Source organism: Pectinophora gossypiella, chromosome 21 (genome assembly GCF_024362695.1).
Source record: "Pectinophora gossypiella chromosome 21, ilPecGoss1.1, whole genome shotgun sequence".
Classification (NCBI taxonomy): domain Eukaryota; kingdom Metazoa; phylum Arthropoda; class Insecta; order Lepidoptera; family Gelechiidae; genus Pectinophora; species Pectinophora gossypiella.
Window position 1 is genome coordinate 2,851,032 of NC_065424.1, and position 13,663 is coordinate 2,864,694.

The window sequence follows — 13,663 nt, forward strand, 5'->3', positions numbered from 1 at the left end:
TCTGCGGCCTTAGCCAAATTACATAAGATTAGGACAATCGACAGTTACGGGAAAAAAGTTTGAAATTGACATAAGGTGACATGTCAATCCCATATACGTATTTTTATCACTGTCACTGACGATAGACAAAATCGTTTGTAACTTGACTAGGGCTCCAAATTTTTGTAGGTACCCACAGTCACAACATCAATGTCAAATGGCTAATAGCCACTAGCCTATTTCCAAGTACTCAAATCAGTTACTAAAAGTCAAAACACGAAATTACTATGGAATTTGTATGAAAAAGCACACTGTGACGTCATAGAAAAACGTTCGTCAATTTTACCCAATTATAATAGGGCGCGTTGTTCATTTGTCACGGTTCTTGATATCACAGTCGTCTCTCCTCAACCTGTCGGTATCTAGCCGCTCTTTTTGTTTTGTTTACTCATTTGAACAACTTTCGTTTTCCATATTAGTTCTTTATAGTGTATTACGTCCGGCGGACGTTTTCTTTTTTTATCTTTTATAACTATTGTAAACTCGGACTCGTTTGTTCGTCTTGTCTTTTTCTAGAAAGTCGTCAAGTTCACGAGAGGTTCTTTGAGTTAGATGTTTCTTTGATATTGTTGTGAAAATGTTAGGGTAGCCATGATCATTCCCTGTGTTGACGCATTCTATGACATGATAAACATTCGTGGTATGAGGTTATTCGTACCTATATCACAAACATTTCATTAATAAATGCGTTTTTAATTACCTATACATTCTAAAGTTTATTTGCTACCCAAATGCGGTTGAGGGCAAGTGTCAAAATTCGACATTAACTTCCTGATTTGACCGCGAACATTTGCATGCGATGCCAAAACAATGTATAATTATCGGGGGCCGGTTCGCACGTGTGGTGTCCCTGCACCGACGACGGCCGCCCGTCAGTTGTTTACCCGCCGTCAGACGCGACTCACGCGCACGCAGTACGCCGCCGCCAGTACGACTAACGGAGTCCCGACACACGCAACGCACGTCACATCCCATCACAGTGATCTCACATGTACGAACAGCGAACAACATTATCTTACGCAACCCATATGATGCAACTTCGTCTTAGGGATCGAACGCGCTAAACTAACCCACTTACGCTTAAAACTCGGCCGCAACAATACGCACCGTCTTCGTGTCAATACGAAATGCACGCACGTGCTCACCCCGCGACCATCACCACCATTGTCCAATCGTAGGAGGACGAGGGCTACCGGCGCGTCTCCGCCGGCCAATCGCGGCTCGTGTACGATTTCACCACGACGAAAACCCCCGATCGCGCCCGACAGGAGCCGAAGCCGGCATCGACAACCCCCAGTGCCGCTGCAGCCCCCAACATGGCGACAATGGTCGCTTCGCCACCCACTGTTACAAAAAAACCATCAATAAAGAAGTACAAAGCGCCGACACCGCCGCGCAGAGTGGACGATGAATGTGACAGTGACAAAGACAAAGAAAACAATATAGTGCCGAAAGATGATGATAATGTGGATTGTAAACAAACAAAGCCGGCTGACGAGGCGCCGGCTTCCCCCGTAGTGAAGAGAGTTGCGCCAAAATTAAATGGAAATGTGGACAGGAGCTCTGTACTGTCCAAGGCGGCGATGTTCGAGGCCGGGAGCCCGAGGGCCAAGGATCCGGCAGAAATGTCCTTACGGGAGCGCAAGGCACTGTTTGAAAAAAATAAGGGTGCAGCTATTATTCCCAAGGCGCCCTTCGGACTCGCTCCCTCCGTCAAAACGCTGCACGGGGATAATAAAGGTACGTGTATTTATTAATGCCTACATGTATAGTTAAGTATAATTTGGTGCCAACGATGTATAACAACAGTTCAGCCGGTTATTATATTTATCTGAAGTTTATGATCTGTCTGCGTTTCAGCTGACGTTTACATCATCACTTTTTATAACATGATGTAACTGTGTCATGCAACTGTTCAGACTGGATAGTAACATCATTTGATCATTCATTTTTATCCGTAACTGCAAAATATTCAAATATTTGATATATCTCAACCCGCAGTGGAGCAGCGTGGTGGAGTATGCTCCTTACCCTCTCCGGTTGATTGAGGGGAGGCCTGTGCCCAGCAGTGGGACGTATATAGGCTATGTATGTATGTATGTTGATATACCTCAACTCTGTATAAACAGCAACCAACCTTGTACCATTTAAATGCCACAACTGCATAAAATAAGTATGAATGTTTATTATGAATAATTTCGAAATATACGTATGTCTGTATGACCCAGACAGGATCAAAAAACTAGCACGACCTGTCTGACAAGACTAACAAGTCAAAAAGCGTAATATCTGATAATATCTACTTTGATAATAAAAAAAACAACCGTACACACGATTTTGGTCTGTAATGGCCTTAGTAATAGCAAATTTCTCGGTGTAATTACAGGTCAATTCTCAGTTATACCTATCTATTAGTTAGGCTAATCTGTTGAGCCAGGCTACAGAACACAGCGGTATTTTTCTTGGTCCAGTAAGAAATCGAAAAGCTTCCCATTTTAAACGTCCCTCGGTGATGCAGATTTGATAGAGACGACATTTAAAACATTAGTCACTTATAATTAAACATTTTTAGTTATTGCACAAACAAAAACAACACAAAAACAATAAACAATTTTGAAACATTTATGACACTACTTTTTACTGAATCGTATTACTTCTCTCTAGACCCTATGGCGCAAGCTTATAATTTTGCTACGAGATGAGACACAATCAAGAAATGATTAAAGGTAGTAAACAACCTGTAGTGTGCTTGTAGTAATGAGATACAAAAGCGATAAGCGAATTGGTTTTACGTAATTTTTGCATTATTTTTTACTCAGTACTTATATCTGTAGTTTCCGTTCAATATAATATTCCGATCAGCTGATTTTCGTTTAGTAATTAACGGTTCATAATCAAGTCTAATATACTTTGTCAAATCCTAACAACAATCTTCGGGACTTCCTACCAAATTGGGACAAAGTAAAACGTACCAAACAAAATTTATAACGTTAATAGACGCGAACAAGTTGCCAGTAATAATTGTGACCCTAATTTTAATTATTATTTCCTCTATTTAACAGCCACATGCGGAACCAACTTGGTTATTAAATTTTTTTACACTGTAAGTAATGATATTAATGAACCGTGCTTACTCGTTATTTTTTTTTATACTGTAACCAAGATACTTATATGGCAATATTTGGTTCGCAGTTATTTGATACGTGGTATTTCAGTTTATCGTATATGGCATTATGTCACACGAGATGTAAATAAGCCATATTTCGTAATTTACTTACTTCTTACTGGCGGGATTTATGGTCATAACTTTACAATATAATGGTGCTAATTTCTGTACACACCATCTAATTTTATTTTCAGATATACCTGTCATTTTCTTATCCGACAAAAAGGAAAGAGACGAGTAATTAACGGGCATGAAATTTATGGAACACACGTCAATTTTGGGTACAAATTTAAAACAAGCCTCTAAAAATTTTACTTTGGCCGATAACCCGACAGAATTAAGTTGGCAGCACACGTCAAACGGTTTGCATATCAGCCAGATACCTATTTGATTCGTTCGGGGTATTTATTCCACTTATTTATTTTAAAATTAACAGCTGTCAATCATCCGTCCCTTTCCTTTTGGGTGTATAAGTAAATGGCAGGTATAACTTAAAATTAGATGGTGTGAGCAGGAATCGGGGCATAATAAATATACTTTATTTTACACATAAAATGCTTACTCCTAGTCAGTCTAGGTGATGATGATGATGTCGACCCAGACGTATCCGACAACGGCGACACCCCTAGATCATATCATAACGGAACCAAAACGCAAACTGATTGAATTATAGTCTTAAGACCACTTTAATCAATTTATAATGTATGTAAGATCTCATCATAGCACATGCTTTTAATATCCAAAGTACGTTGCCAAAGTATAAAAAATATACTTGGAACAAAGGTACGTCAAAGAAAAAAAACTTTATAGGCTATTTAGAACAGTTGTATGGGTTGCCATGAACTGATGCTTCTTAGTAGTAGCTAGAGGTAAAAATAATATTAACATGCGTATTTTGAACAACGCGTTTGAATTACAATATATTTATTTACCTACTTAAATTATTGTACACAGAAACAAAGACATAAAGACAAGTTACACGCAAAACAGACGAACGGTTCAGGTTCTTTCTATCAAAAATCTCTTCTAGCAGACCGAGATTTGACCAGAATGTCTTTGTGGGGATACTCCTGAGACTCCGAGCAGGTTACTGTGACTTTCTAAGAATAGTATTTACTGAGAAAAGAACATCCGTGACATGCAGACGTACAGGCGACAACGTCCCCGCAACGTTACTGTTATGTTTTAAAATAGCCCTGATAAAAATAAGAACAAGATGAATATCGAAGAGGTTGGTGGATGCAAATCATTACTTCTGGCACTACATAATAAAGAGCTTACCATCCTTTCCCCTTTGGGGTCATTCTGACCATCCAAGGTCTTATCTAAAGGATTCGTCCGTCTGTCCGTCCGTCTGCGTGCCACCTGGCTGTATCTCGAGAACAGCGATAGCTAGACAGTTGAAATTTTCACAAATTATGTGTTTCTGTTGCTGGTATAACAACAAATATTAAAAACAAAATAAAATTAATGTTTAAGGGGGATCCCATATAACAAATGCGTTTTTTTGCCCTTTTTAGTCGACATCAATAAAGGCAACAGGTAGATAATATGATATTTGTTTACCTACTGTTGTTTATCTAGTCAATGGTACGGAACCTTTCGCGCGAGTCGGACTCGCGCTTGGCCGGGCTACCGGGTGAGAGCCCTCAGCGCTCCCCATTTGTCCAGTCAAGTAGTTAATGCCATTTGCAGAGAATCTACTATAAGTCACGTCAAAAAAAAGAAAGCGCTTGGCCGGTATTTTTATTCCGTATTACTGAGACCGCATCTACTGCAAGGAATTACGGATGTGAGAATATTATGTGTATGTATGGAATTAGTGAGCCCCCACATCTTGATCGACAAAGACTTTTGTTCCATCAACAAAGACATAATCCTGATCCAATCCATTTGACGGACGTTTTGTCTATTAATTCCTTTGACATCGCTCTTCACCTTCTCTTTGTCTTAATTCTCGACAAGAATCCTTTGTGAATCATTGCTTTAGTGTTCAATAACAATAACATGAAAATGTTCTCGTTAAACATGTAATGCGATTCATTCGGTGTTTTGTCTCCGAATCTGCTGAATAGATGTTGTACTGTTCAGAATTGTCCTACTTCGGTGAACTGGTTGAAATAAGGAAAAGGCAACGCAAATCTTTACAAGTTTTAAGAAGCCACATCGTGTCTAAAAATGGCGAATATTTTGGCTTTGGTAGACATAAATGGGGGCCGGAATGAAGAGGTTCTGCAACAGTAATTATGAAATTAATTAAGAAGAGAGAATAGATAAAAAAGTAGTAAAAAATAAGACAGTTACTTTAACGGCTTTTAAATTTTCTTTAATGGTTGTTTATTTAGATTTTTCGATTTGATATTAAATTCAATCCAGCTTTGTCTTCCAAGTGAAAAGATGAAATTAACTTAGTTTATTTTTGGGAATTACAGTTTCGCAATTTCAAATAATTGCGTTGCGATTAATCGGTAAGTATAGGGAACTAACTACTAGCTAGTGAAACTTGAAGCTTTGTTGCGCAATGTTGCATTTGAATTGAAAGACAATAAACAATGATTCATTGATTGGCATTAATTACAACTTTCGTGTAAACTGTTGAGGTTAAGACAATAGCTGAGCGAATTACTGTGTAGCGCCATCTATAGTATTATTAGTGTATTTATTGAGTTCAATTTTCCAATAAAGGATAAATGCATAAATGAATGTCAGGGTTATTGAATAGGATTGTGCATTTCGTCACCTTGTAGTGAAGACCAAGTAAGCGTCTTTTTGAAAAATCACACTGAGATGTGGATTTCATCAACAAAACAAGATTTTTTAAGGTTCTTTCATCGGTAGAAAGGCTTCATTAGCTGTGAGTGCCATAGGATATATTTGATAGGTGGCCGAAGTCCACGCGGACGAACGGAGTCGCGGGCGGACCTCTAGTAATTTAAGAACTATTGCCTACATCAGCGTATCTTAAAGTGGTTTCTGCAGAAAAGTCGCTAGGTTTCCACGAAATTTCATTCTTTGTATTAAAGTTGAAGTGAAAAATAAAGTATTTCGCCCTGGAAATATTTCTAATTCTTTTTTTTTTTGGTTTTATTTTTTATTTAGTTACAGTGACATTTATTTGTAATCATTACACGAGGGGTTCCATGAAATGAAGGGAATGTGGTGGGTGTTCCATTTTCTTCAAAGTTTAGGAACTCCTGGCGTACATTATATGCTTCATCATCAATTTAAGAACCACGCTCTTGTCGGTGTAACATTCTCCATTCTTGTTTTATTTAATCCTTGACTTCCTTATAAGACACGACGTTCGCCTTCTCTTTAATTTGTTCTATGTAAATTCTTCTTGGTCTTCCCCCTCCTCTCTTTCCTTCCATCTTCCCTTCTGTGATATTTTTAATAAATTCGTCGTGTCTTATTAAGTGTCCAATCATCTTGAATCTTCTGTCATCAATAACTCTCAACATTTGTCTCCATTCCCTTAAATTTACTAGCACTTCTTCAGTAACCCTTGACGTCCAACTTATTTTTCCATCCTCTTCCAACACCACATTTCAAAGGCCTCTGTCTCTCTGTCTTTCCGTGTCAGTGTCCAAGTTTCCCATCAATATAGGGCTATACTCCATACGAAAGTTTTGATGCATCGTTTTCTAGTTTCTGGTTTCATCTTTATAATACACTTACCGGTCACAACAGACAAACAGCTATTCGTCTTTGTCACACACTGCTCTTTCTTACACAGTAGACGGTTGTGTGGATTGTTTATGAATTCAATATCTTCCGCCTTCAATAACAGGTCATCTGTTAATATTCTAAAATATAAACAGTTACTTAAAATATCTTTCAAACGTTGCAATCGGCACTAATGTTTATTCAATCACTTTGCATGTCCTCAAACTATACTTAAACTTGTATTAGTTCCTTCGTTTAACTGTAGTGTTTGCCACTTAGAACTATGTCACCGTGTTTGAGTAATCACAAAGACAAACTCGGTATGAATAATTTGGCACAGATTTTTCCTTTGTTTGTCCTTTGCAAAGTCATAGAATAAAGAATGATAACTGCCTCCGTGGTCCAGTGGTTGAGCGTTGGGCTCACGATCCGCAGGACATATCACAAAAAAATACTTTGTGGTCCCTAGTTCGGTTAAGTCATTACAGGCTGATCACCTGATTGTCTGAAAGTAAGATGATCCGTGCTTCGGAAGGCACGTTAAGCCGTTACTACTTACTGATGTAAGTAGTCTACTTACTGTTGGTCCAGGTTACTACTTACTGATGTAAGTAAGTAGTCATTACATGAGCCAAGTCAGGGGCCTTTGGCGGTTCAATAGTAACCCTGACACCAGGGTTGATTAGGTTGGTACTCCACCTCACAACCCACACGATAGAATAAGAAGATTATCAGCAGGCCTAGCACGCTATGTGAGCGCGACGCGACGCGACACGAGATAAAATAAGGTCTTTGGTACTGGCGACTGTATGTCTGACCTTCCCGAAGGGAAAAGCCAGCCCAGCCTAGGTTAGGTCACATACCTCCGAAAAGTCATTTCTCGGTTACCTAAATGGGTTTCGTCGCGATGTTATCGTCATGATAATCATTTAAGATCCATACATGAATTCGGAAACAAATCAAATATCATTGGTTTAGGACCGTGCTAGATTTGGACTAATATTCACAGCTTCATTCAAATATTTCCACCCCTAGTTATATTTCTCATAAATGTATGTAATAGTGTTGTAAAGTTTGAAACTAAAATAAAATCGAACCATAACGGTTCTACACTGATTTTCCACATACCTCCACACCTCTATTTGCAAGACAATAACAGCAATAATTACAATAACTGTTCACAACTGACGGCTCCATTACTCTATGCAAATGGTATTGTCTCGGAGAAGTGACCAATTTAGATGCGTTTGCGCAGACACGTCTGGTACTTGCATAATCGCTTTCGAAAGGTTGGCTACAATATCGACAGGCCAAACTAGGTCTCGCTTCATTATTAAGTGCTACGGAAATGGTAAAGACTATTTTTATTTACTTTCAAATGACTTAGTTCCTGTACTTAGTGGAGAGTTCGCAATGTCACGCTGCGCAGAAAGTTGCAACAATATTACATACATACGGGTGATATTAATAACCTTATTTTTTGAAGTCGGTTTTAAATATCATTAGCAAAGCGGAAAAATAAATCAGTAAGAAATTTATCATGAGATGAGTGATATCCCTGACTACCCAAGAACATATAACTTATGTATGGTAAGTTTTGCTTAACATTAAATCAGTCGTCTCGTTGTCACCGCCAGAACGAATCTGCCGTCATGACCAGTGGTGTGCCGTTCCGGGGAATATTCCCAAAGTAGGAATGTTCCCATTGTAAAAAAATATTTAATAGTAAGGGCAATTGGCTGCTTCTCTTTTTCAAATTATTGTTTCTTGTAGCCTGTTCTTATCTTCCTGAAGGTTGGGTAACAAAGCTCTTTTTACTAAGTTTGAAATTAAATGAAATATATTTAGAGTGGTAAATACAGATATAATTAAATAATGTATTGCATTGCACAATAAAAGTCCTTCACTCAACCATGTAGTGTACGAATGTTAAATAATTAATAAAATCTAACTTAAAATCAACAATATAAATACACAATAACCAACAAGTACCTATAAATATTCAATGTAAGTGTCGTGAGCTCTACTTTAAATATTCATCCACAGAGTAAAAGGAATGGTGAATTAGAAAATGTTTTCATTTACTTTTAATATTATAATTATTTATACACATGCAGAATAACCCTTTACGCCTTGCGCCTGTTGTTTTTTTGCGCCTTTTTCCTGCCGGGAATGTTCCCAAAGTGGGAATATTCCCGGGAACGGCACATCACTGGTCATGACGTACTGTCACAGTTGACTGATGATGGCGAAAAGAGGAGAAAGTCTATGAACGCAGTCTGTTATATTTATTTTTGAGCTGTTTTGGTGGCGGCTAAGCCCGTGTTAAGTCATTTGTGCTTCCTGTTTTGTACTGAGTTTAGTTCATCATTATCAGCCCATTACGGTCCCCACTGCTGGGACACGGGCCTTCCCTATGGATGGATAGGGAGATCGGGCCTTAAACCATCACGCGGCCCAGTGCGTATTGATGGTTATTAACGACCGCTAATGCAGCCGGGACTAACGGCTTAACGTGCCTTCCGAAGCACGGAGGAGCTCGAGATGAAAACTTTTTTTTTGTGGCCACCCATCCTATGACCGGCCTTTGCGAAAGTTGCTTAACTTCAACAATCGAAGACCGAGCGCGTTTACCGCTGCGCCACCGAGCTCCTCGTTGTTCCTCATTGTTTAGTTATATCTGAAGAAAAATAAGGGTAAAATTGTTGATATCTTTCGATTGTGTTGATTAAAAACGTTGATTTTTATACAGCTTCAAGAGACAGCAGACATAAGTATTACATGTTAATTTCAACTTGATACTTCCAAGTGTCTTAATAGATGGACAGACAGACGGACAACGAAGTGATACTATAAGGGTTCCGTTTTACCTATTGAGGTTCGGAACCGTAATGTTTACAATTATCATATGCTTGTCATTCCCACGTTGTAATATTGTTATTTTTAGATGACTTGCTTTAATGACGGTTTTTAAGAGCTTGTAAAGTCTCGATCCCAACTTAATAACTGGTTAAAAGGAAAGCAGTTTTATAGATTAAGTAAGTTTTTGTGTTTATAAATAGGTTTTATTTAGATAAATATATATTTGTTAAAGTAATTATTTAGTACCTTATGTAATTATTATTGTATGTCACAATATGACTAAATGTGCTGAACCCTGAAAGCATTACTTCCATCTATACGTATATACCCACCACATTTATTACAATTTCATTTTAACTACTTGGGGGGTAAATGGACATATCCAAGCAATTCATCTAAGAAAGCAATATTGCTATTTGACATTTGTTTGCATTGCGCACTTACTTTTATATGCGCAAATGTCAAATTGCAATATTGCTGTCTTAGATGAATTGCTTTGATGTAGCCATTTTAATCTCTCTGTTCATCATATTAGGACCCCAATATTGTTGTTATGGTGACTCGTATTTTTTATAAAGTGCCAAAGAATGAGTAGTTTGAAGAACAAAACGGTACTACGTCTCGTAAAACTGGTTCATCGTCACAGGAAGCCTGGTTAGAAACTTGTAGATTTGTCGAATTTTTGTATACGTCGCATGTCGCGGTTTCTCGTGAGAAAAACTTTTCTGTATGCCACCCTGTTGAACAGGGGTCAATTTGACATTTGTGTACATAAAAGTGCGCAATGCACGCAAATGTCAAATTGCAGTATTGCTTTTTTAGGTGAATTGTTTCTATGTAGCCTGTTTAATCCCCTTGATGCATGTAAGTCATTCCAAAAAATAGAGAATGGACCTCTAAGGAGCGGACAAATAAGCGATGGGCCATTGCTATAACCTACAAAAAAAAGCATCGTCAGAGTTTCACTAATGTATTTTCATTTAGTGTCAAATTCATTAAAAAAAAAAACAGTTTGAGCATTTACTTATATTTGCGGTCAGTAGAAGCCTAGAAGGTGCATTACAGAAATAATTATAATGAACGTTGTGTACACTCTTAAAAGGCTTATATACACATTGATACTTCTTCAATGTTCATCTTTCAACGTATATAAGCTTTAAGTCTTCCATAAATAAATAGAAATAGAAAGTTATAACGGCAAAAAGTTGAGAAAAAGAGACAAACTAATGTAAATGAAATGAAATGTATTAACGTTAGTTAGAGAAAAGGGTACGCTCTCATTCTATACTTGTGAAATCTCTTTATTTTAGAAATAGACACCGTCAACCAATACTAAAAATACGTTATTACTTACTACCAGTCTGTATCAACCCATTGCTGGGCAAAGGCCTCCCTCCATGTCTTTCCACAGTCGTGGTTTGTGTGAACTCGTATAGTCCTAATATATCATCACTAATTTAAGAGCCACGCTCTTGTCGGTGTAGCATTCTCCAAGCTACTTTTTTGGGGAAAAATGGAGCAGTGGTTCCCTCTTGCCTTCCGCCCCGCAGTACTCTGTCTGACGCGAGTGGGATGGCGCCCAGAATAGTCTATTTCAAAGCCTAAAAATGTAACCATCATTAATTTCGACGACTCTTCCTTTCAAATGTCTCCAATTCCCCACAGCCGTGGTACTCGCTTATGACATTATGGTACCTCACCTACTCTATGTCATTACCGGAGTTTCACCTGTCGAATGGACTATCATTACCCGACCCTAGTACCGTTCGCATCATTAGATCATTACTGCGACCGCTAATAAAGGCCTTGATGTCAGTTTTCAGCAATATCAATACAACCCACAATTTCAAGTATCAAGACCGATAGAACTGCAAATGATAATGACTAGGTTGGACATCTGTTTTTTAATTGCTGTGGCTTGTTGTCATTTTTAGAGCATTGTTATTTTATTCAGGAAAACAGACATAATAAAAGTAAATTGAATAAGATAGAATGGTAATGGAAATTTTAATAAAAATATTGGTTTGCGTTTGACCACAATCGCATCTCATCACTCAAAACTAATTTAAGAGCCACGCTCTTGTCGGTATAGCATTCTTCATGCTACTTTTTCAGAGAAAAATACGGCAGTGGTTTCCCTCTTGCTTTCCGCCCCGCAGTACAGTCTGACGCGAGAGGGATGGCGCTGAGCAGTCTATTTCAAAGCCGTACTAGGACTCCTCCTCTGAATAGTAGTCTGAGTAGTAGTAGCTCGAGATGATTTTTTTTTGTGGTCACCCATCCTATGACCGGCCTTTGCGAAAGTTGCTTAACTTCAACAATCGCAGACCGAGCGCGATTACCGCTGCGCCACCGAGCTCCTCAGGGTGATACAAATACCTACAAATACCTATTCATTCTAGTTTTGAGGGAGAGTGAATAGGCAGAGAGAAAGTGAGGCGAAGTACTATGCAATCGGCCCAGCGCAGTGCGTACACAAGGGCGCTGTGATCGGCATATGTACAACTGCCCGAAACTCTATCCTAGCAGCTTCTCCAGACATCATGCCATTAAGAGGTTTTTCTTTTGGCGGCAAGACGTTGTCTGGAGGGTAAATGATTAGCATCACTCAGGCGTTTCGAAAGGTAAATCTAGAGACGTGAATTTTAGTGAACTATTGAATTGGGTCGTGTACTAGGTTCAAGATAAATTATGAAATTCCGATTACTAAATAAAGACAGATCTAAAACTAACGAAAAACTTTTTCTTTTTTCTATTTAACTTATTTACTATAATCAAGAAAACGTAATAATAATTCTGACATTTTATCACGTATTTCTATGACGTCACAGTGTGCTTTTTTATAAAATCCCATAATAATCCCATTTAGTGTTTTGACGTTTACCAAAAAGTAACTGATTTGTGTTTGGAAACTAGCCTATTAACTGGTGAACTATTGAAGTATTGAACCGAATTCTAAATGCAACATATGCATAAATGTGAACCCATAACTCGTACTTAACAAATAGACATGGCCACTGTTTCTTAGAAAAATAAAACCTTCAAGCCATTTAGTTTAGACTAGCTTTTGCCCGCGACTTCGTCCGCGTGGCGTGTTATAAAAGAGAGATCTTTGTGTGTGGGGGAGTGCATGTCAAATTTCAAGCATCTAACTTATGCAGTTTAGATTTTTTCATACAAATGTTTTTTCCCGCTAACTCCCGTTCCCGTGGGAAATTTGCAATATCCTGTTGCAACTAAGCTTTAAGTTTACTATAGTACCTGCATGCCAAATTTCAAGCATCTAACTTAAGCGGTTTAGATTTTTCATACAAAAGGATTTTCCCGCTAATTCCCATTCCTATGGGAATTCCGGGAATTCCTTTCTTAGTGCACCTCTACGGTACCTACGCTACGTCCCTTCCAAATTTAAAGTGCCTACGTTTAGCCGTTTAAGGTGTGAGTTGATATGTCAGTCAGTTTCTCCTTTTATATATTTAGATTAGAAGATTAACATACCTAATGCGTTGTATGGAGTGTATGGTGCTAGGTTATTAGGTAGACAGGTCATCTCTTAATACGGCCATTATAATATTATTTGTTCCAACAAAATGGCAAATATAAACTAGTATATTAAAAGGTCATTTGTTGACATACTAGAACGGGCAGGAAACATCTGTTCATAACTAGCTACGGGTTTCCCGTCTCACGAAGTTTTTTATACTTTGTCACTGTTATGGAGACCTAAATTATATATAATACAAATTATCAGAATACTATAAATATAAAAGACATACCTTGACTCCCGTCCAAGCTACAGCTGTCAACTTGTAAGAGTAAGTTTTGAATCTTCTAAATATAAACAATACATAGTGCTTATAGAATCAATAATGTTCTGAACTACATGACTCTACTATTATAAATTACCTACTTATTGTACATAGCAATTAT

The 13,663-nt window shown here is 38.1% G+C and overlaps 1 protein-coding gene across 3 annotated transcripts in view; it reads left to right on the plus strand.

Annotated features, from left to right (window-relative positions):
• LOC126376469 (anillin) overlaps positions 1-13,663 on the plus strand; it is a 65,834-nt gene that overhangs the window by 21,564 nt on the left and 30,607 nt on the right. For all 3 annotated transcript variants that reach the window (XM_050023853.1, XM_050023854.1, XM_050023855.1), the window contains one exon: positions 1,308-1,779. In XM_050023853.1, coding sequence (XP_049879810.1) covers positions 1,308-1,779 — 472 coding nt within the window. The remainder of the gene's footprint in view (positions 1-1,307; positions 1,780-13,663) is intronic.